At 46.1% G+C, this 24,409-nt stretch overlaps 1 protein-coding gene across 5 annotated transcripts in view; it reads left to right on the forward strand.

Annotated features, from left to right (window-relative positions):
- Positions 1-24,409, forward strand: part of LOC431003 (E3 ubiquitin-protein ligase KCMF1-like) — a 102,698-nt gene that overhangs the window by 55,056 nt on the left and 23,233 nt on the right. For 4 of the 5 annotated variants that reach the window (XR_003072116.3, XM_025144583.3, XM_025144584.3 and 1 more), the window contains one exon: positions 10,094-10,233. Coding sequence is in view for 4 of the 5 variants with exons in the window: in XM_025144583.3 (XP_025000351.1) it covers positions 10,094-10,233 (140 nt within the window). In the remaining variant the exon portion in view is untranslated. The remainder of the gene's footprint in view (positions 1-10,093; positions 10,234-24,409) is intronic. The other variant, XM_025144585.3, reaches the window with a different exon arrangement.

The following is a 24,409-nucleotide window of genomic DNA, read 5'->3' on the forward strand; positions in this document are numbered from 1 at the left end:
CTGATTCAATTCTTTCCGGGGTACCATGTCTCCAGAGAACTTGTTTCTCGAGGCCTAATATGGTGTTTCGGGCGGTAGTATGGGGTACTGCATATGTTTCAAGCCACCCAGTGGTCGCTTCCACCATGGTAAGCACATAACGCTTATCATTGCGAGATCTTGGCAAGGTGATATAATCAACCTGCCATGCCTCCCCATATTTATACTTTTGCCATCGCCCTTCCTCCCAGAGAGGTTTCATCCTCTTAGCTTGTTTAATTATGGCACATGTTTCACAGTCATGAATAACTTGTGCAATAGCGTCCACAGTGAAGTCCACCCCCTCGGTCTCTAGCCCATTTATATGTTGCATCTCTTCCTTGACGACCCAAAGTTTCATGGGCCCACTGAGCTAGAAATACTTCACCCTTGTTCTGCCAGTCCAAGTCTATTTGAGCCACCTCAATTTTGGCAGCTCGATCTACCTGATGGTTGTTTTGTTGTTCTTCAGTCGCCCGACTCGTGGGCACATGAGCATCTACATGGCGCACCTTTACCACCGTATTCTTTATTCGGGCAGCAATGTCTTTCCACAGTTCGGCAGCCCAAACAGGTTTACCCCTCCCTTGCCAGTTATTTTGTTCCCACTGCGGTAGCCACCCCCATAAAGCATTCGCCACCATCCATGAGTCAGTATAAAGATAAAGCATTGGCCACCTCTCCCGTTCAGCAACATCCAAGGCCAGTTGGATAGCCTTTAGCTCTGCAAACTGGCTTGATTCTCCTTCTCCTTCAGTGGCCTCTACAACTTGTCGTGTGGGGCTCCACACAGCAGCTTTCCATCTGCGATGCTTCCCCACAATACAACACGATCCATCTGTGAACAGGGCATATTTCTTTTCATTTTCTGGTAGTTCATTGTATGGTGGGGCCTCTTTGGCACGCGATACCTCTTCTACCGGTGATGTTCCAAACTTTTTGCCTTCAGGCCAGTCCATGATCACCTCTAAGATTCCTGGATGACAGAGGTTTCCCATCCAAGCTCGTTGTGTAATCAGTGCAATCCACTTGCTCCGAGTGGCATCAGCCGCATGATGGGTGGAGGGAACCTTTCCTCTAAACATCCAGTTCAGCACCTTCAGTCGAGGTGCCAGAAGGAGCTGCGTTTCTGTACCAACTACCTTGGAAGCAGCCCTAACCCCCTCATACGCGGCTAAGATCTTCTCAGTTGTAGCGTAGCACTCTTCGGATCCCCTGTACGCCCAATTCCAGAAATCCGGGAGTCGGCCTCAGGTCTCCCCTGAGGTTCTTTGCCACAAACTCCAGGTGGGACCTTTCTCTCCGGCAGCAGTGTAGAGGATGTTCTTTACATCCTGTCCCGTCCGTACTGGCCCCAGGGCCACAGCTCGAGCTATTTCCTGTTTAATCTGCTCAAAAGCCTGCTGCAATTCAGGACCACACGTAAAATCATCTTCCGCGTCACTTGATAAAGGGGGCTTACAATGAGGCTATAGTTTTGAACATGCATTCTTCAAAAGCCCACCAAGCCCAGATAATATTGTCTCTTTCTTATTAGTGGGTGGAGACATGGCAGTGATTTTGTCAATCACACCTTCTGGGATGTGACGGCGCCCATCTTGCCACTTTATACCTAGGAAATGAATTTCCTGGGCAGGTCCTTTCACTTTGCTTCACTTAATAGCAAAACCAGCTTGCAAAAGGATCTGGATTATTGGCTCTCCTTTCTTAAAAACTTCCTCTGCCATATCGCCCCACAACAATATCATCAACGTATTGCAGATGCTCAGGAGCACTGCTCTGTTCCAGTACAGTTTGGATCAACCCATAGCAAATGGTTGGGCTGTGTTTCCACCCCTGGGGCAAACGGTTCCAGGTGTACTGAACGCCCCTCCAGGTGAAGGCAAATTGCGGCCTGCACTCTGTGGCCAGAGGAATGGAAAAGTAGGCATTAGCAATGTCAGTGGTGGCATACCACTTGGCTGCTTTTGACTCCAGTTCATACTGGAGTTCTAACATGTCCGGCACAGCAGCACTCAGTGGGGGTGTGACTTCATCCAGGCCATGGTAGTCTACCGTCAGCCTCCATTCTCCACTGGCTTTACGCACTGGCCATATGGGGCTGTTAAAAGGTGAATGGGTTCTGCTGATCACTCCTTGACTCTCTAGTTGACGAATCAACTTCAGAATGGGGATCAAGGAATCCCTGTTGGTGCAGTACTGCTGTCTGTGCACTGCTTTTGTGGCAATTGGTACCTGCTGCTCTTTTACTCACAGCAACCCCACAACAGACGGATCTTCTGACAGGCCAGGCAAAACACACAGCTGCTTAATGTTGTCTGTATCTACAGCAGCTATTCCAAAGGCCCATCTATACCCCTTGGGATCCTTGAAATGCCCCCTTCTGAGGCAATCGATACCAAGTATGCATGGAGCCCCTGGGCCAGTCACAATAGGGTGTTTTTGACAGTCTTTGTCAGTGTGGCTTATTTCAGCCTCCAACATAGTCAACTCTTGGGAACCCCCAGTCACCCCATGAGTATAAATTGATTTTGTCCCTTGGTGATTCGAGGGCATTAGAGTGCACTGTGCACCGGTATCCACCAGTGCCTTATATTTCTGTGGTTCTGATGTGCCAGGCCATCGAATCCACACAGCCCAATAAACTGTATTATCACTTTTTCCCCCTGACTGAGGGCAGGGCCCCTCTGTTTGTTACCTGTGGTAACTGGAGCAACTACACCGCTGGTTGATCTGTTTTGTAATTCTCTCACCCGTGCTCATAGTACAGGAGTAGCTTGGTTATGCCACTTCCTCATGTTTTCTCTATGGTCATGGAGGTTATGTCACAAGGCAATACGCGATGCAGTCCTACTATTGTTCCTCGCTTGAGCAGGAAAGCGTTTGCCCTTAATAGCTCAGATTTTTGATGATACAGGTGAGGAGGAGGGTCCATCACTTTTAATTAATTGGATTTTCATTAGTTTGATCAGTTCCTTCATTAGACCTCTTTGCTTATCCTGATCTTCATCAAACGTTTCTGATACTACTACAGGTTCGTCACGATTAATCAATAGAGAGAGACACTTGCTCTTGCACTTCATCCAGTCTGTTTGCTTCTTGTGAGACGGCTGAATTAGAAACGTGAGGTGGGGGTAGATGTTGTTCATAGTTTGAATTGTCACAATTAATTCCAAAACTACCGTTCTTCTCTGTTTGCCCTTGTACCTGTCAAACGTTGCTGCTAGTGTAGGGGCATATCTTTCTGGTGCTGTTACTGTGAGTTTCCGCCATATATCAGGTGTTGTCCTCACTCTCAGGATCATGGTCTTGGCGTGGATCATTAGGGGCAAAATTAGGGTCATACAACATTTCCACCATGGCTATTTCCCTCAAATACTGGATACCTTTTTCAGTTTTATCCCACTTCCTCCTCACAGGCTTGACTGTCTTTGAAGGGATGCCTAACATTCGTTCCCAGAGGGTTGCAGCTCCATCCAAACATCTACTAATCCCTCTGTCAATAGATGAGTCTCTAGCAATGCCTCCTAGTTGGCGGGCTTTGTTACCGTCTAGAGAAGCTACTGGTCCCGCCATCCTAACAGCAAAGCAACCAGGTGACAAGAGTTTCATTTGTACACCGTGTAAACTCCTTTCTTGAGCCTTGGATTTCAGTTATCTTCAGAGGTCTACAAACAGTAATAGAGATCTCCTCTTCATGATTCTCCTCTCCATGTTTCTTGGTTTGTGCTTTTGTCTTTCTTGGTTCTGAGGAAGTCCCCTCGCCTGGATCTTCCTCTACCTCCTCCTCCACTTCTTCTTCTTTTTTTTGTTCTAGACGTGAGGACACCCGCTTCCATTTCTTGCCTTCCACAGGGGCAGCTGACACTGTTACTGGTGTCTCTTGTGACTGATCAGGTCTGACTTGAAGATTTCCCCCTTTGGCTTGCACCTCAGCTTGGAAATTCTCTTCAGAATAGTATTATATAGGGCGCAGTAAGCACAAGCCAAGCCCCAAATAAGACATACCTCCTTAGATCTATCTAAGCCGCGCCATCCCTGACTCAAATACTGGCTTAGTTTCTCGGGATCCCACAGGTGTTCAAGAGTGAAATCCTATGACATTGCGGGTCCCCACGCTTCTAAAATTTTTCTTAAACCTCTCCATATTCCCTGCCTGTCAGCATTCTCTGGTCTTGGAGAAGACTTCTTCCACATAACACGAATGGAGAGGAGTACATTCAGAGAGATTGATAACATGCATGTATGACCATGAGCATGACCCCTAGCTTGGCATTCAAAAAACATACGACAAACTGAGAAGAAAGCCTGGAAACTGGTTTGAACATTGTGGTGTTTGTAAAGTTAGCTATTCCATCTGGGATGTAATTGCTTGTAAAATTAGCTATTCCATCCGGGATGTAAGTGTCAAAATTCAAATTATACCACATTGCATATAAGTACCAGGCACGTGTCTCAATCAGTGCCCTTATTTGGTTATATATGAACACAATTCCACAACAAGAAATCATGATGTTAATCATAGGCCAATAATTTTCCAAGATCACAAGATCATGATTGTTTTTCATCCCTTATACAGCGCTCCTACAATAAAGACTCATAGCTAGTAGCTGATAAAAGGAAAGGGAAAAACAAACAAACAAAAAAAAAGCCAATTGGTACAGTGTCCAGAGTTTGGCAGACCTGTCAGACTATAATGTAATCTATGATGGTCACACTAGCAATGCCCTGCAGTCTTGCAGTCTCCGGTTTAAAGAAATCCTTTCTTTTCTCTGCTAACTTTAAAAGCTTCAAATTGCCCGCATTCTCCACAAAAGCTGTCACGGAGTTATCTAGATCAATCTAGATAAATCTATGCCAGTGACAGGGGGGCACTGGGCCTGTGGGCCCCCTGGCTCCCCGAAATGGGAAGGGAAAAGGGAAAGGGGTAGGGGAACGGGAGCTGGGCTCAGAGAGGGAAAAAAATCGATACCAAGTATGCATGGAGCCCCTGGGCCAGTCACAACAGGATGTTTTTGCCAGTCTTTACCAGTGAGGCTTATTTCAGCCTCCAACACAGACAGTTCTTGAGAACCCCCAGTCACTCCAGAAATATGGATTGATTCTGTCCCTTCATGACTAGAGGGCATTAGAGTGAACTGTGCACTGGTATCATGTGCCAGGCCATCGAATCCACACAGCCCAATAAACTCTATTATCCCTTTCCCCCCCCGACTGAGGGCAGGGCCCCTCAATTCATTACCAGTGGTAACTGGAGCAGCTACACGGTCAAGAGAATGTTTCCGAAACCGAAAGCCTACTTGAATGAAGGTGCAAGGCCTGGAAGGACACCCACCCCTCAGCCTGGCTGCCAGAGAGAGCAAGCCAAAAGAGCCAGATCCCGCGACTTCCGTGACGTATCTTCCTTCTCTGGCTGTGAGGTCCTCTGAGATATGTTGTTCTTCTTCTCTATTGAGGAGCAAGTGTCCGGAAGGTAGTCTATCCACGGAACTGGAGTATTAACTCTTTAAGTACCAGTGCTGTACGTCATGTTATGATGTGGAATATCAGTAGCAAAATTACAAAACTATGACAATCACATAAAATGCAAGAGAGAGAGAGTTTCCAAAACCTAAACCTTCCCTGTCTCAGTTTAAAACCATTCTGCCTTGTCTTATCACTATCCACCCTCAACAGCCATTCCCCCTCTTGTTTATATGCTCCCTTGAAGTATGGGAAGGCCACAGTGAGGTCTCCCAGGAGCCTTATCTTCTCCAAGCGAAACAAGCCCAGTTCCCTCAACTTATCCTCATAGAAGAGGTGCTCTAGCCCTCTGATCATCTTAGTGACACTCCTCTGGACCCGCTCCAAGAGCTCCATGACCATCCTGTACTGGGGGCCCCCGGCCTGGATGCAGTATTCCAGATTCGGCCTTACAAGCGCTGAGTAGAGGAGAACAATCACTTCCCTCTCCCTGCCGACCACCCACACAGATGGCCTTCCGGGCTGCAAGCGCACACTGATGGCTCACGTCCAGATTCTCGTCCACCAGGACCCCCAAGTCCTTCTCTGCAGGGCTGCTCTCAAGGAGATCTTCCCCCAGTTTGTATAAGTACCTGGGATTACCCTGACCCAAGTGCAGCACCCTGCACTTGGCCTTATGGAACCTCATTAGGTTTTCATGGGCCCACTTCTCCAGCCTGTCCAGGTCCCTTCTAGATGGCTTCCCTTCCTTCCAACGTATCGACTGCACCGCTCAGCTTGGTGTCATCCGCAAACTTGCTGAGGGTGCACTCGATGCCATAGTCTATGTCATTGATGAAGATGGTGAAGAGCACCGGTCCCAAGACCGACCCCTGAGGGACACCGCTTGTGACTGGCCTCCACCCTGACATAGAACCATTAATTATAACCCTTTGGCTGCGTCCAGCCAACCAATTCCTAATCCACTGAACAGCCCATCCATCAAATCCACACCTCTCCGATTTAGAGAGAAGGATGTGGTGAGGGACTATGTCAAAGGCTTTTGTCAGAGTCCAGGTAGATGACATCCATCACCCTTCCCCTGTCCACCAAAGCCGTCAGTCCATCATAGAAGGCCACCAGATTGGTCAGGCAAGATCTGCCCTTGGTGAAGCCATGCTGGCTGTCTCGAATCACCTCTTTATCCTGTATGTGACTTAACATACCTTCTAGGAGGATCTGCTCCATGATCTTCCCAGGCACATCGGTGAGGCTCACTGGCCTGTAGTTCCCCGGATCCTCCTTTCTCCCTTTCTTAAAAATGGGAGTAATGTTTCCCTTTTTCCAGTCACCAGAGACTTTACCAGACAGCCATGAATTTTCAAATATGATGGAGAACGGCTCGGCAACCACATCAGCCATCTCTTTCAGGACCCTGGGATGGATATCATCCGGCCCCATGGACTTATACACATTCAGTTTCATGAGCAGGACTCAAACTGGTTCCACCGTTACAGTGGGACAGAAACTACTACCCACACCCTCACCTAGAGGCTCGTGGTCCTGGCAGACACGGGAAGCCTGACCACCCCTGAAGACTGAGGCAAAGCACTCACTGAGTACCTCAGCTTTTTCTGTGTCTGAGGAAGCCAGCTCACCGTTACCTTTCATCAGAGGGGGAACACTCTCCTTGGCCCATCTCCTCCTGCCTATGTATGTAGAACCCCTTCGTGTTATCTTTCACATCCCTCGCCAAGTTCAGCTCCATCTGTGCCTTGGCTTTCCTAATCCTATCTCTACACACACGGACAACAGCCCTGTATTCCTCCCAGGACACACAACCCTGCTTCCACCTTCTGTACATTTCCCCCTTTTCCCTCAGTTTAAGCTGCAGGTCCTTGCACAGCCACGACAGTCACCTGCCTTCCCTGCTCGACTTTTTCTGCTGGGAGATAGAGAGCCATTGCACTCTCAGAAGGGTGTCCTTAAAGAGCTGCCAGCTCTATTCTGTACCCATGCCCTTAAGGAGAGTTTCTCAGGGAATCCCACTCAGCAGTTCCTTAAGAAGCCAGAAGATTGCTCTTCTGAAACACAGGGTCCTAGCTCTGCTTTTTGCCAGGCCTGCATTCTTCCAGATCACAAACTCCACCAAGGCATGGTCACTGCAGTCCAGGCTGCCTCCAACCTTAATGTCTCTAATGCTGTCCTCTGCGCTGGTGAGCACCTGATCCAGTATGGCTTCACCTCAGATTTGTCCATCTATTACCTGGACCAAGAATTTATCCTCAACAGTCTCCAGTAATCTCCTGTCTGTCTGCTGACCGCCGTGCCACTATCCCAGCAGATATCCGGTTGGTTGAAATCCCCCTTCAGGACAAGAGCCCGCGATTGCGACACCTCCTGCAGCTGAAGCAAGTAGGCCTCATCAAGAGGCTCCCCCTGATCTCGTGGCCTGTAGCAGACCCCAACTGTTAGATGCCCTCTACTGGACTGATCCTTGATTTTAACCCACAAGCTCTCAACCTGATCATGGCTATTTCTCAGACACAGCTCTTCACAATCTATCCTAACATCCTAACACAGAGTGCGACTCCCCCACCCCTCCTACCCTGTCTATCCCTTATGAAAAGCCTGCAGTCCTCAATCAGGGTATTCCGATTGTGGGATTTATCCCACCATGGTTCCGTGATAGCAATTAGGTCACACTTTCCCAATTGCGCCACTGTTTCTAGCTCCCCCGGTTTATTTGCCATGCTGCGCGCATTGGTATAGAAGCACTTCAGCTTAGCTATTGGCCTCGTTGCCTTCTTGGAGGAGCCCTCCCTAATACCTCCAGGACAAGCCTGGGGTTTTCCCTTCCCACCTCCCAGGGTGACAGCGTTCCTACGTGCTTCTCTGTCACCCAGTACACCCCCTTCCCCCATCATATCTAGTTTAAAGTCCTGCTAACCAGTCCAGCCAGCTTACTCCCAAGAATACTTGTGGCCCTTCTAGTCAGTCGGCTCCCATCTGCTGTCAGCATTCCCCCTTTCTCAAGGCTTTGTCCCAAACCATAGTACTCAAAGCCCAGAGTGCAACACCATTCGCAAAGCCATTCATTTATCATGTCCACACTCCTCCTTCTGTGCGGATCCCAGTCACCAACTGAGAAGACAGAGGAGAACACAACTTGTGCTCCTGATCCCTTCAGAAGTCTTCCCAGAGCCCTGAAGTCCCTTTTGATCACCTGAGAACTTCTTTTGCCTACAGTATCAAATATATGTTTAGGTTCTTTGGATCTTGCAGGTATTCAGGAGTGAAGTTCCATGATTCTGGGGATGCCCATTTCTCTAGAGTCTCTTCCAAGTCCCTCCACACTCCCTGTCACTCAGTATTCTCTGGCTTTGGGGAAGACTTCCTCAGAATATTATAAATACAGATACTGAGGGAAACAATGAGTAGTACATTCAGGGAGGCTGACAACATGAACATCGAATGTGCATCCAAAAAGCATATAAGGGATTCAAAGGAGAGACTGGACGCCTGTTTAAAAATCATGTTTGGTAAAATTAACAACTCCCTCTGGGATGTAACTTTGAATGTCCAATTCATATCACATTGTATGCAGACACCAAATTGGTATTTCCATCAGAGTTTTTAATTCATTATTTACGCATACAGCTCCAAAGAGCACAGTGGCAAACTTAATAAAAGTCCAGTACTTTCTTGAGTATTAAAAGAGGAAACAATGATGGAATGCAGTCTCTCTAACACTTTTTTACAAGAAAGAGTAAGTTTTCTTTTTTTCTTTTTTACAAAAGCACTCAGAGTTTACAAACAGAGTATTGGCAATCTGCCCAGACTTCAGGGCCTTTTTTGCAGTACAATTCCTGCAGTACTGATAAACTTTCTAACAAAGCTCACTGAGAATACAGAGACGTTTGTTCTAAAAGTACATCTTTCCCGGCCAATGTACCAAAAGAACATCAAGAGTTTTGGGCTGGTTCGGCCCAGTTCTGTGACTAATTGGGGTGGAGGGACCCACACACCCGCACCCCAGGAGAGTGGGAATGGGGGTAGGGAAAAAGTTAGGGATATGTGCATAAAAAAACAAAACAGCAGCAACAAGCTAAGGGAGATAATGAACTTACTAAATATGATAGCAGAATGCAAGATAACACAATATTATACAATATAATTGGAATTGAAGAGAATATATCAAATAAAATGAGAGTGTCCAAAACTGTAGGCCTTACTCTAATGCTGAAAGCAAGATGGCTAGGGAGCACACGCTGCAGAGACGAGCAGTAAAAGAAGGGGCTGTCTTGTGTGTCACGAGCAGTTTTATCTTTCCCTCTAAATGGAAAACAAAAACAGAACAGTGAGAGTCTTCTGGGAGATGTAGTTCTATTCTGAGAAAGGTACCCAAAAACTATTGACATTCCATAGAACTGGAGCATTAACTCTTTAACTCCGAGTGCACTACATGATGTTATGATGTGGAATACCAATAACAAAAATCATAAAACCATGACATTAAATAATGTTTTAATTTCACTGTGATTACATGCATATAGTTGTATAAAGAGTAATATGAATAAAATAATGTACAATGTTGCTTGAAAATAATCCCTCATAAAACATCTTTTTCCAGATTTGTATTATGGTGGAGAAGCTTTCTCTGTAGAGCAGCCACAATCCTTTACTTGTCCTTATTGTGGAAAGATGGGTTATACAGAAACATCTCTTCAAGAACACGTTGCTTCTGAACATGCAGAAACATCAACAGAGGTGGTAAGCTGCTTCAGTATTTTTTTTTCCAATTACAATGAGAGTATATGAAAAATCTTCTCCCACACAATGAGTAAATTTCTTAACTTCAAAAATGTGTTCATTTAAATGCTGATTAGGAAGGTATGTACCTTTATTTGTGAGATGTGAATCTTTTATTGGGACTTTTGTAATTAGTGAGATCACTTGATAAAATGCCTTATTTCATTTACTTGAGTATATGTAAAATTGTCGCCACTTAGCTGTACACCTCTGTTACTTATGTATTTAATTAGGTAAATTCTAATGCAGTAGTAGCATAGCACTAAATATTTTATTTGCATGTAGTGTCTTCCTCCCTGCCCATGAATATTAGTATCAATACAGTTATATTTTGTTTATAGGGTGAATAGAAAAAAGATTCATTGACTTGAAAACTTTCATGCCAATGTTAAATTAGTCTGACAATGTTGTGGTGGTTTTTTTTTTGTTTTGTTTGTTTTTTAGAAAAACAAATGAAAATCCAGAAAACATTTCCAGAAAATGAGGGAATGAGTTTGAAGTTTCCCACATTTTACTGAGCTTTTAATATAAGATTGATCATGTATGAGGAGAAAAAAATATAGTTTAGTTGCCTTGATATTAAGGCTGCCCTTTTTGGACTTTATTTATTATTTCTTTGGCAATAGTTAGAATATTCTCGTGGTTATTCTCTATAGTGATGTCTCGCCCTTCACAACTAGTTCTCGAGCTCTCAATCAGGCTCACAATGTCTTATAAGACAATAATTATGTCAGCCTTCTTTAAATGGAGACGGAAAGGTATGCAACTGATCTGTACATCAGGTTTTAGGGTTTTTTTTTTGCTGTTTGTTTGTTTTTAAAGCTTTTGTAATTCGGTAAATTTGAGCATCAGAACTTCTTCTGTAAGCATTATGACTGTTATTTCCCTCAATCACCAGCATTAAGATAGAGGGCATGATAAAGTATATTCTATATGCTTCATGAAACATTTCTATTCACAATTGTCTGTCTGAGGCATCAGTGCCTAAAACTTGCTTGGTGGTGGTTAATATTCAAGATTTAAATCTGCAGATTCTAAAATACTATCACAGCATTCTGACTGGAAAGGTTTGTTAATTGAAAAAGCAACACGTAGGTTTGACTGAATGAGACAGAAAAGTTCCCCGGATCCTCCTTTCTCCCTTTCTTAAAAATGGGAGTAATGTTTCCCTTTTTCCAGTCACCAGAGACTTTACCAGACAGCCATGAATTTTCAAATATGATGGAGAACGGCTCGGCAACCACATCAGCCATCTCTTTCAGGACCCTGGGATGGATATCATCCGGCCCCATGGACTTATACACATTCAGTTTCATGAGCAGGACTCAAACTGGTTCCACCGTTACAGTGGGACAGAAACTACTACCCACACCCTCACCTAGAGGCTCGTGGTCCTGGCAGACACGGGAAGCCTGACCACCCCTGAAGACTGAGGCAAAGCACTCACTGAGTACCTCAGCTTTTTCTGTGTCTGAGGAAGCCAGCTCACCGTTACCTTTCATCAGAGGGGGAACACTCTCCTTGGCCCATCTCCTCCTGCCTATGTATGTAGAACCCCTTCGTGTTATTTTCACATCCCTCGCCAAGTTCAGCTCCATCTGTGCCTTGGCTTTCCTAATCCTATCTCTACACACACGGACAACAGCCCTGTATTCCTCCCAGGACACACAACCCTGCTTCCACCTTCTGTACATTTCCCCCTTTTCCCTCAGTTTAAGCTGCAGGTCCTTGCACAGCCATGACGGTCACCTGCCTTCCTTGCTCGACTTCTTCTGCTGGGGGATGGAGCGCCATTGCACTCTCAGAAGGGTGTCCTTAAAGAGCTGCCAGCTCTGTTCTGTGCCCATGCCCTTAAGGACACTTTGCCAGGGGATCCTACTCATCAGTTCCTTGAACAGCCGGTAGTTTGCTCTCCTAAAGCACAGGGTCCTAGCTCTGCTTTTAGCCAGGCCCACATTCTTCCAGGTCACAAACATCCTAACATAGAGGGCAACTCCCCCACCCCTCCTACCCTGTCTATCCCTTATGAAAAGCCTGCAGTCCTCAATCAGGGTATTCCGATTGTGGGATTTATCCCACCATGGTTCCGTGATAGCAATTAGGTCACACTTTCCCATTTGCGCCACTGTTTCTAGCTCCCCCGGTTTATTTGCCATGCTGCGCGCATTGGTATAGAAGCACTTCAGCTTAGCTATTGGCCTCGTTGCCTTCTCGGAGGAGCCCTCCCTAATACCTCCAGGACAAGCCTGGGGTTTTCCCTTCCCACCTCCCAGGGTGACAGCGTTCCTACGTGCTTCTCTGTCACCCAGTACACCCCCTTCCCCCATCATATCTAGTTTAAAGTCCTGCTAACCAGCCCAGCCAGCTTACTCCCAAGAATATTTGTGGCCCTTCTAGTCAGTCGGCTCCCATCTGCTGTCAGCATTCCCCCTTTCTCAAGGCTTTGTCCCAAACCATAGTACTCAAAGCCCAGAGTGCGACACCATTCACAATGCTATTCATTCAGCATGGCCACCCTCCTCCTTCTGTGCGGATCCCAGTCACCAACTGAGAGGACAGAGGAGAACACAACTTGTGCTCCCGATCCCTTCAGAAGTCTTCCCAGAGCCCTGAAGTCCCTTTTGATCACTTGAGAACTTCTTTTGCCTACTTCTTCATTTCCAATGTGCAAAACCAGTAATGGATAATAATCGGAGGGCTTAACCAGGCGAGTGGTGTTCCTAGCAACATCTCTCACCCGGGCACCAGGCAGGCAGCACACCTCCCTGTGGGACGGGTCCGAGCGACATATCGGGCCCTCGGTTCCCCTCAGAAGGGAGTCCCCTATGATGACAGCCCTTCTTTTTTTTCCTGGCTGACGTTGTAGCAAAATGGGGAGCAGACTGACTAGCCTTGGGCAACCTCTCCTGCACGGGTGGACTTCCACCAACATCCACAGCCCCCAGTCCCTCCAGTTCCAGAGCCTCATACCTGTTATGTAAGGGCACCTGGGAAGGTGGGACAGGCTGAGGGGCAGTCCGCTTATTGCCCCAAACAGGGACTTGTTTACATGCCTCGCTGTGTTTGAGGTCGCCCCTTTCCACCTGACTCTGATACGGCAGATGATCCCCTGTTGCTTGAGGATCATCTCCCCCGCACCCTTCCTGTAGGGATGGCAGAGTGTGACTCCACCAATCAATCCCCTTCCCACAATCCCAGATGCTCCTCAGCCTTTCCACTTCCTCCTTTAGCTCTACCGCCAGGCTGAGCAGATCCTCCACCTGCTCACACTGCACACAGGTGGTATCCTGGCTACCCTCCTGTAGCAGTGACAGAGCCAGGCGTTCTCTGCAGCCTGAGACCTGAACTGTGGCATGGACATTCATGCTTTCAGTCTGAGTCTCTATGTCCCTTTTAGCAGCAGCTCGCCTCCGTGTGGTGACCATGGTTGCACCTCGATGTGTCCAGAGAGCAGCGACCTGTTAAGTGACTTGTTAAGTGCTAAGTGTTAAGCCCCCTCCTATTTGGCAAGGTGCCCTGCCCTGCCTGCTCGCTGGTCCGCTTGGAGTTTGCCCTGAAAATCACTCGCTTCATAGCGATATAACAACCCTCCTCCCTGTGTAGGCGCGCAAATAGGTGGCTTTCCGTTTCTCCTTGTCTGAACAACCCACGTGATTCACATTACCCTGACTCCTCCTCTCCACCCCTGGTGGGCAGCGACCACCAAGATCAAACAACTATTTAAGAATATTACCCAGAGATCTACCCTGAAGCTCTATAGCTTATGAGTGGCATGTGGCGTGGGATGGTATGGGCAGATGCCTGGAGTGGTGGGCACCCCCAGTGGTTTTGAACTTCACCCCTGAACAACTGCAGAATCCTGAAAATCTACCAGGAAAAGATCTGCTGTCGCCCTGACAATTCTAGAGAGGTACAAACCACTGCAGTGTACTGGCAACTGCCCTATGCCTACCAAGCTCTGTTCAACACTATTCAGAACCCTCAAAGGGAAGAAAATGCCTCTGGATCTGAAGACAATGCAATAACTCCCATGACAGGCCTTGTGATCATTCCAACTCCCGCGATCGGCCCTGTGCTTGCTTCTACCCTTTTGATAGACCCTGCACTTGTGACAGGCCCCGCAGTCACTCCAATCCCTGCAACAAGTTCTGCTTTCCCTCTGACATCTGTGAAGGGCCCTGCTGTTGCTCCAGTCTCTGTGGCAAGCTCTGCATTTCAACCACAGAACTAACCAGTGCTGGTATCAGTTTTCCTTATACACAAGAGGAAAAATGGCTGTGAAAGTCAGATCATTTAGTAAGGAATGGAACTCATAAAAAAAACAAGGATGGAAGAAGAAAATGAGGATGAAGCAGGACCGTCTCAAGTACGGGAGGAGGAACAGGCAGAATTCATAACCGTCTGACCCCTGACCATGAGCTGCGAGATATGCGAAAAGATTTCAGCTGTCATCCAGGAAAGCACATTACCACCTGGCTGCTCCAGTGCTAGGATAGTGGGGCCAGTAGCATGGACTTAGCGGGCAGTGAAGACAAGCAGCTGAGATACCTTTCTAGGCAAAGGGGCATTGACAAAGCAATTGGAAAAGAGACACAAGCCTTCACCCTATGGAGGCAACTCTTCTCAGCTGTGAATGAAATATATCCCTTCAAGGAATATCTGGTATGTTACCATGATGGAGAAAGGCATCTAGTACCTGAGGGAATTAGATGTGCTGGAGGTGATGTATAATATTGGGCTGGATGATGATCATTTATTCCAAGATCCAGATGACGTCAGGTGCCCACAATCAATGTGGCAGAAAATTGTATAGAGTACACCATCATTATATGCCAGCACACAGGCAGCAATGGTCTGGAAATATAATGAAAAACGGCAGATGAACTGTCTAGCCTACTCCGACAATATGAAGAAACCCTCTCTTATACCCTACAGGCCTGTGACACAGTTGTGGAGAAACAGTACTGGGAGTTCCATCAATTCAAGTGGACACTGATACACAGTGTACTCTAATGCCATCAAGTTATAAAAGGGGCAGAACCTGTATGCATTTCTGGAGTGACAGAGGGATCCCGAGAGCTAACTGCGTTGGAGGCCAAAGTGAGCCTAACTGGAAATGAGTGGCAAAAAGCACCCCATTTGTGGCTGGCCCAGAGACTCCGTGCATCCTTGGCACTAGATGACCTCAGTTGAGGGTACTTCAAGGACCCAAAAGGGTACCAGTGGGCTTTTGGTATGTCTGCCTTGGAGATATAGGATATTAAGCAGCTGTCTACCTTGCCCGGTCTCTCAGAGAACCCTTCTGAGCTGGGATTGCTAAGAGTAGAAGAACAGCAGGTGCCCGTTGCTACTACAACAGCGCACCAGTGGCAATATCGCACCAACCAAAACTACTTGGTTCCCATCCGTAAGCTGATTCACCAACTGGAGAAACGAGGAATGAATAACCAGCAAGACTCGCTCACCCTTCAGTAGTCTGAAAGTACAATGGAGAGTGGAGGCTAACGGTGGACCACATCGTGGCCTGAATGAAGTCACGCCACAGCTAAGCACTGCCACGCCAGACGTGCTAGAACTTCAGTACAAACTGGTGTCAAAGGTAGCCAAGTGGTACACCACGACTGATATCACCAATGCATTTTTCTCAATCTCTTTTTTGATTTTTCTTCCTTGCAACTCACGTACCCATGGCACCTACTCCTTCATGCTTACAGAGATTAACTTTTAATCACAACTTAAACACACTCAACTCCTAGCTCTGGCTTCTGAAATAACTGTTCAAAGTTTTATTTCCTTTTGTGCTACTAGGACAGCTCTAAAACTAACACACACACACACAACTGGTCAAGTAAAGTATCAGCAATGCCTACCATAAGGCAGGCAGCTAGCTGTAGCTAGAACCTTCCCATCACCAGCAGAATATTTCTGAAATCACAGCCTCATCATTTTGAACAGCATTTTGAACTTCAAATTTGTCTACCCTTAACCCTGAAAGAAGTCTAAAAACATGCAAAAATAAGTGTTTCTTTTAACCCAAAATAACATCAGTGTACTGAAAAAAATGCATAGGAGAACATAAAAAACCTACACTGTATTGTGCAGTATTTATTATATATATATATAAAAAAATATATAATAAGTAATTATATATATTATATATATATATTATATAATTAGTATTATTCCTAATCCTATCTCTACACACTCGGACAACAGCCCTGTATTCCTCCCAGGACACACAACCCTGCTTCCACTTTCTGTACATTTCCCTCTTTTCTCTCAGTTTAAGCTGCAGGTCCTTGCACAGCCACCATGCCAGTCTTCTGTGTATTGTTCCGATTTTAGCATATGTGCTGTTAAAGCTGTGTGCGTTTGCGCACAGGCACTTGAGATGTGATGAGTCCCAGTTGTTCTGCTTTTCAGAGAAACTGTGAAGAAACTCCCCCATCCTGCTGTCTCCCAGACACTTCCTTAGCGTACCCCATGTTTCCAACTATCTTCAAGTTATAGTAACCCTCTCCTGCCATACTTAGTATAAAGACCTCTGTGTTAGGTTAGAAAACTTGCAAAGATGCTTTTGCCCTATGGAATCTATCTCTTCACAGCAGTCCTCATTCCTCAGAGGTTTTCACGGTCGTAAAAACAGAAGCCCTTCCTGCGACACCAAACATACAGCCAAATGTTTAATGAATGCATCCGCTCCTGCTCGAGCCTTTCCCCTTCATTTCAACGGTAACACTACCTCGTCTCCCATAGCTCTGTATTTACTCTTGATACACTCAAGGCCACCCTAGCATTATTATCGGTGCCTACACACATGAGCAAAAAGGGATGATATTCTGAGGGTCAGAGAAGTCGTTGCAGTCTCTCTGCCTAAATCCAAGCCAGAGTATGAGGAGCAGTTGAGGTCTCCTGGTTTGTTCAGCCTAGAGAAGAAGAGACTGAGGGGCGACCTCATCGCGGCCTATGGCTTCCTCACGAGGAGGTGTGGAGGAGCAGGTGCTGATTTCCTCTCTCTGGTGACCAGTGATAGGACCCAAGGGAATGGCATGAAGCTGTGACAGTGAGGTTCAGGTTGGATATCAGGAAAAGGTTCTTCAGCCAGAGGGTAGTCGGGCACTGGAACAGGCTCTCCAGGGAAGTGGTTGTGGCACTGAGCTTGCTGAAGTTCAAGAAGCATCTGGACAATGCTTTCAGACATGTGGTCTTGATTTTTGGGTGGTCCTATCTAGAGCCAGAAGTTGGACTCGATGATCCTTATGGGTCCCTTCCAACTTGGGATATTCTGTGATTCTATTATTTATACCCCTTTCTGTGTAAGTCTCCCCTCAGCCTTTGTTCCCCGTTGCTCTCCCTTCCCTCTGCATATCCCTTTGCATGTCAATTTGTATGATTCTGCTGATTCCCTCATTCTATCTCACTCAGTCAGCTTTCCACCCTAGTTTACAGTCTTATCAGTTGCGAAGTCCGGGTTGATCTTTCTGGAATTGGTGCCTGTAGTTTCTTGGTAGCCCATCAATTAGTGTGACTGGCTGTTGTGGTTTAACACGGCTGGTAGGCAGCTAAGCACCACACAGCTGCTCACTTCTCTCTCCAAGGGATGGGGGAGGGAATCAGAAAGGTGAAGGGGGAAAATTCACGCACTGAGATAAAGACAGTAGAGCATAGGCAAAGCAAAAGCTGCATTTGCAAGCACAGCAAAGCAAAACAAGGAATTCATTCACTACTTCCCATCAGCAGGCTTCCCATCAGCCACTTCCAGGAAAGTAGGGCTCCATCATGCAAAATGGTTTATTGGGAAGACAAATGTCATCACTCCAAATGCCTCCCCCTTCCTCCTTTCCTCGCAGCTTTTATTGCTGAGAATGATGCCGTATGTTATGTAATACTCCTCTGGTCATTTGGGGTTAGCTGTCCTGGCTGTGTCCCCTCCCAACTTCTTGTGTATCCCCCAGCCTCCTCACCGTCAGGGTAGCGTGTGTAAGCTGTAGACAGCAACAACTAAAACATCGCCACAGTTATCACCACTATTTTCATAAAAAAAAAAAAAAAAAACAAAACCAAAACACAGCATCATACAAACCTACACAAAGAAAATTAACTCTGTCCCAGCAAAAATTGTGACACTGGCAAGGTTTGCTTCTTGTCATGGTTGTTGTCCCAGGTAACAAGGTCCCCAATCAGATAACTTTGCTGGAATAAACATTCTCATACTCACGTGCCCTCGACAACTAGTCTGACTGACCAAATTTGTTTGTTTGTTTGTTTTGTTTTTTGTTTCTTTGTTTGTCTTGCCAGAGCTAATGCTTAACTAAAACTTCCATTTCAATATAACAATGTTCTCTACTTTATAAACAAAATGTTATTAAACTTTAGTGCACAGAATTCCTATTTGAAGTTTAGGATTAGGACAGTCAGACTGTCTCTTCATTGTTCTTTGTAACTTTTTATGTAGTTGATGTTCTCCCAAAGACTTGGATGATATGGACTGCTAATAATTGCTTTGCTCTGTTAAATTGGGTTGAACTTACTTCTGCTTTGTTACTTTTTGAACTCTGATATTGCTCTCATGCAGAAATAAGTCCTCCTTTGAAGATGATCTTTCCCATTGGTACCGAACGCTTTTTCAGCTTACTCGTAATAAGCTGATAATAAATAAGTTAATGGGGTCTATATCCATCCATCCTAAGTACATGCATTTCTGTTTCTCCCACTGACTGGTTGTGTAAATGACATAATTGAGAACTGTAACCAAGACACTGAGGAAGGTCCTTTTTTACTCATTTTAATGCATTTATGATAGAATTTCCTAAATTAGCTTTAAATGCGTAAGCTCTTCTTTTGCTGTTAATTACAGTGCAGCAAACTAAGGTGAGACTCTTCTGGAGGTAAACTGTTTGATGAATTTAACCAAAAGCAGCACAAAATAAGTGCGCCCTTATATCTGTTCCCTTGAGCAGGAATGATAACAGTACTTGAAAAGGCTCTCGGGGAACGTAGTTCTTCTTCTCTTCCAGACAGGTACCCGGAACTAAAGCCTTTGCTCCTTAACTCCCAGTACACTGCATGATGTTGTGATGTGGAATACCGATAACCAAAAATCATAAAACCATGACATTCCACCCCTTATTCTACATCATTACAGCATGCTTAATATATACAAACAAACATAATTAAAATCAATTATCAAACATTGAACACATGTACATATATTTGGAATTACTGATTTTGCTCTCCCATCATCAAATTCCCTTGTGGCACACATTGCACATCCCCATTTTTCTGCATCACCTACCAAGTACACCCAGGTCCCTGGACAAAAACAGTTCCACGAAGAGGTTTGCCCTTCCCAGAAGCTGGAAAGGCCCAAACTGCTTTTCCCAACATGTTCTTTACATGTATTACAGGGACTTTCTCTCCCTCTACAGCATGTAGGGAGCTGGCAGGACTCAAGGATGGATCCTCGAGTATTCACCAACCAGGTGGCTTCGGCCAAATGCTTCTCCCAATTCTTAAATGTTCCACCACCCATTGCTTTCAACATGGTTTTTAACAACCCGTTGTATCATTCAACTTTACCAGAAGCTGGTGCGTGATAGCGGATATGATAAATCCATTAATGCCATGATCTTTGGCCCAAGCATTTACAAGGGAACTTTTGAAATGAGTCCCATTATCTGATTCGACTCTCTCTGGGGTACCATGTCGCCAGAGAACTTGTTTCTCGAGGCCTAATATGGTGTTTCGGGCGGTAGCATGGGGTACTGCGTATGTTTCAAGCCACCCCATGGTTGCTTCCACCATGGTAAGCACATAACGCTTACCATTGCCAGATCTTGGCAAGGTGATATAATCAACCTGCCACGCCTCCCCATATTTATACTTTTGCCATCGCCCTTCCTCCCAGAGAGGTTTCATCCTCTTGGCTTGTTTAATTATGGCACATGTTTCACAGTCATGAATAACTTGTGCAATAGCGTCCACAGTGAAGTCCATCCCCTCAGTCTCTAGCCCATTTATATGTTGCATCTCTTCCTTGACGACCCGAAGTTTCATGGGCCCACCGAGCTAGAAATAATTCACCCTTGTTCTGCCAGTCCAAGTCTATTTGAGCCACCTCGATTTGGGCAGCTCGATTTACCTGATGGTTGTTTTGTTGTTCTTCAGTAGTCCCATTCTTGGGCACATGAGCGTCTACATGGCGCACCTTTACAACCATATTCTTTATTCGGACAGCAATGTCTTTCCACAGTTCAGCAGCCCAAACAGGTTTACCCCTCCTTTGCCAGTTATTTTGCTCCCACTGCTGTAACCACCCCCATAAGGCATTTGCCACCACCCATGAGTCTGTACAAAGATAAAGCATTGGCCACCTCTCCCATTGAGCGACATCCAAGGCCAGTTGGACAGCCTTTACCTCTGCAAACTGGCTTGATTCTCCTCCTTCAGTGGCCTCTGCAACTTGTCATGTGAAGCTCCACACAGCAGCATTCCATCTGCTATGCTTCCCCACAATACGACACGATCCATCTGTGAACAGGGCATATTTCTTTTCATTTTCTGGTAGTTCATTGTATGGTGGGGCCTCTTTAGCACGCAGTACCTCTTCTCCTCGTGTCGTTCCAAACTTTTTGCCTTCAGGCTAGTCCATGATCACCTCTAGTATTCCTGGACATCTGATGCTTCCTGTCCGAGCTCATTGTGTAATCAGCACAATCTGCTTACTTCAAATGGCATCAGTAGCATGATGGGTGGAGGGAACCTTTCCCTTGAATATCCAGTTCAACACTGGCAGTTGAGGTGCCAGAAGCAGTTGCCTCTCAGTACCAATTACTTCAGAAACAGGCCAAAGTCCCTCATACGCGGCTATGATCACTTTTTCAGTTGGAGTGTAGCATTCTTTTCTTTACAAAGAGAGTTGTGAGGTGCTGGAACAGGCTGCCCAGAGAAGTTGAGAAAGTCTCGTCCCTGGAGGTATTCAAGGCCAGGTTGGATAGGGCCCCGGGCAACCTGGTCTAGTAAATAGGGAGGTTGATGACCCTGCCTGACAGGGGTGTTGGAGATTCATGGTCCTTGAGGTCCCTTCCAACCCAGGCCAGTCTGTGATTCTGCGATTCTTCGGACCCCCTGTACGCTTGACCCCTGAATCCAAGGGGTTGTGCTCGGGTCTCTTCTGAGGCTCTTTGCCACAAACTCCAAGTGGGATCTTTCCCTCCAGCAGCAGTGTAGACGATGTTCTTTACATCCTGTCCCATCCATTCTGGCCCCAGTACTGGCTTGGGCTATCTCCTGTTTAATCTGCTCAAAAGACTGCTGCTGCTCAGGGCCCCATGCAAAATTATTCTTTTTCCGTGTTGCCTGATAAAGGGGGCTTACAATGAGGCTATAGTTTTGAACATGCATTGTCCTAAAGCCCACTATGCCCAGAAAAGATTGTGTCTCTTTCTTATTAGTGGGCGGAGACGTGGCAGAGATTTTGTTGACCACATCTGTTGGGATGTGATGATGCCTATCTTGCCACTGTATCCCTAGGAACTGAATCTCCTGGGCAGGTCCTTTCACTGTATTTCACTTAATAGCAAAACCAGCTTGCAGAATGATCTGGATTATTCTCCCTCCTTTCTTAAAAACTTCCTCTGCTGCCTCTGCTGTGTTACCCCACACAATAATGTCATCAATATGCTGAATGCGCTCAGGTGTACCACCTTGTTCCAGTGCAGCTTGGACCAACCCATGGCAAATGGTTGGGCTGTGTTTCCACCCCTGGAGCAAACGATTCCAGGTATACTGAACATCCCTCCAGTTGAAAGCAAACTGTGGCCTACATTCTGTGACCGGAGGAATGGAGAAAAAGGCGTTAGCATTGTCAGTGGTGGCATACCACTTGGCTGTACCACTTGGCTGCTTTTGTCTCCAACTCATGTTGGCGTTCTAGCATGTCTGGTACAGCAGCACTCAGTGGGGGTGTGACTTCATTCAGGCCATGGCAGTTTACCGTCAGCCTCCATTCTCCACTGGCTTTCCACACTGGCCATATGGGGATGTTTAAAGGTGAATGGGTTCTGCTGATCACTCCCTGACACTCTAGTTGATGAATCACCTTATGAATGGGGAGCAAGGAATCCCTTTTGGTGCGGTACTGCCATCTGTGCACCATTTTTGTAGCCATTGGTACCTGTTGCTCTTCCACTTGTAGCTGCCCCACATCATCCAGATCTTCTGACAGGCCAGGCAAAACAGCTGCTTAACGTTGTCTGTGTCTACAGAAGTTATTCCAGAGGCCCACTGATATCCCTTGGGATCCTTGAAATTCCCCATTCTGAGATAATCAATACCAAGTATTGATGGAGCCCGTGGGCCAGTCACAATTGGGTGTATTTGCCAGTCTTTATCAGTGAGGTTTATTTCAGCCTCCAACATAGTCAACTCTTGGGAACCCCCAGTCACCCCAGAAATATAAATTGATTTTGTCCCTTGGTGACTTGAGTGCATCAGAGGGCACTGTGCACCAGTGTCCACTAGTGCCTTATATTTTTGTGGTTCTGTTGTGCCAGGCAATCTAATCCACACAGTCCAATACACTCTGTTGTCCCATTCTCTCTCCTGGCTGGGGGCAGGGCCCCTCTATTTGTTACCTCTACCGTTCTTCTTCCGTGAGTCATGATCAGGGTCCTTACAGTTTTTGCTGTGTCCCACAGCAAGTGGAGTTATCACCTTTTTGGAGGAGTTCAACTTGATGGCTGATCTGTCTTGTAATTCTTTTACCCGTGCTCGAACTGCAGGAGTGGGTTTTCTATTCCACTTCTTCATATCTTCTCCATGGTCATGCATGAAGCGCCACAAGACAATACGTGATGTAGTCTAACAGTTGTCACTTGCTCAAGCAGGAGGGTGTCTTTTTTTAATAGCTGAGATATTGGATGATGCAGGTTGGGCGGAAACTAATTTGTTCAGCCCCTCTAGTAGGCTGTTTTGAGAATCCTGATCCCCGTCAGGTGTATCTGATACCACCACGGGTTCATCTTTTTCATCACAATAAAGCACAGTAGGCAGTTCACCCATCATATAATCTTGATTACTCTCCATTCTGTCAAGTTTTTCATGTACTTTTGCAATGGCTGAAACACAAGCTTGGAGAGGGGATAAATGTAACTCAAAGTTATGAAGTCTATTAATCGGTTCATTTAAAAGGGGTCTTCTTTGTCCTCTGCCATACATTGCTGCTAACATACTGGCATACTTTTGTAGTGCAGTTCTTGTGAATTTCTGCCACATAATTGGTGTACACATGACTCTCTCAGGATCATGCTCTTGGTTTGGATAATCAGGAATGAATGTGTGGTCATGTAACATTTCCACTTTGGTGCATTCTCTCAAATAATGGATGCCTTTTTGCATGTCAGTCCATTTCTTTTTCTCAGGCATCAAATCGTCTTTGAAGGCATATCTTTCTTCTGCGGCTAACAGCATCCACTTCCAGAGAGTGAAGGACCCATCCTGGCATGTACCAATACCTCTGTCAATGACAGAGTCCCTGGCAATGCTACCCAGTTGGCAAGATTCTCTACTGTCTAGCAACACACTGTTGGCCACATTGTCCCAACATTGAAGTAACCAGGTGACAATAGGTTCATTTGGGTGGCATGAAAAGTCTTTTCTCAAACCTTGAATTTCAGTCATTTTCAGAGGTTGAGTAGTAATGGTGATGATGTCTTCCTCACCTCCTACTCTTTCAGGACTTCTCGTTATCCTCCTGGTTGTTGGTGACCATGATCCTACTGGAGGTCTAATCCCTCTCTCTGGATCCCCTGGATCTTGGAGTCACTCCTCTGGACTTCTTTCCTCCTCTTCTCTTACGGTGCCTTTTTCTTCTACTTTCTCCTCCTCTTTCTTCTGTTCTAAATGAGGTGATGCTCGTTTCATTTTCCATCCTCTTACAGGGGAACTGACATCGATTCTGGTTCCTCCTTTGATTGATCAGTTTGCTCAGTTTCAACACTCCTACTCTCCAGCTCGGCTCAGAGTCTGTCTTTTTCACTTAGGAGGAGGTCTTGTTCAGCTTGGAGGATGTCTCGTTGAGACTGAATTTTGACTTGTTCAGTTTGGAGACTTTTTAGTTTGGATTGGAGGGTGTCTT

Source organism: Gallus gallus, chromosome W (genome assembly GCF_016699485.2).
Source record: "Gallus gallus isolate bGalGal1 chromosome W, bGalGal1.mat.broiler.GRCg7b, whole genome shotgun sequence".
NCBI lineage: Eukaryota > Metazoa > Chordata > Aves > Galliformes > Phasianidae > Gallus > Gallus gallus.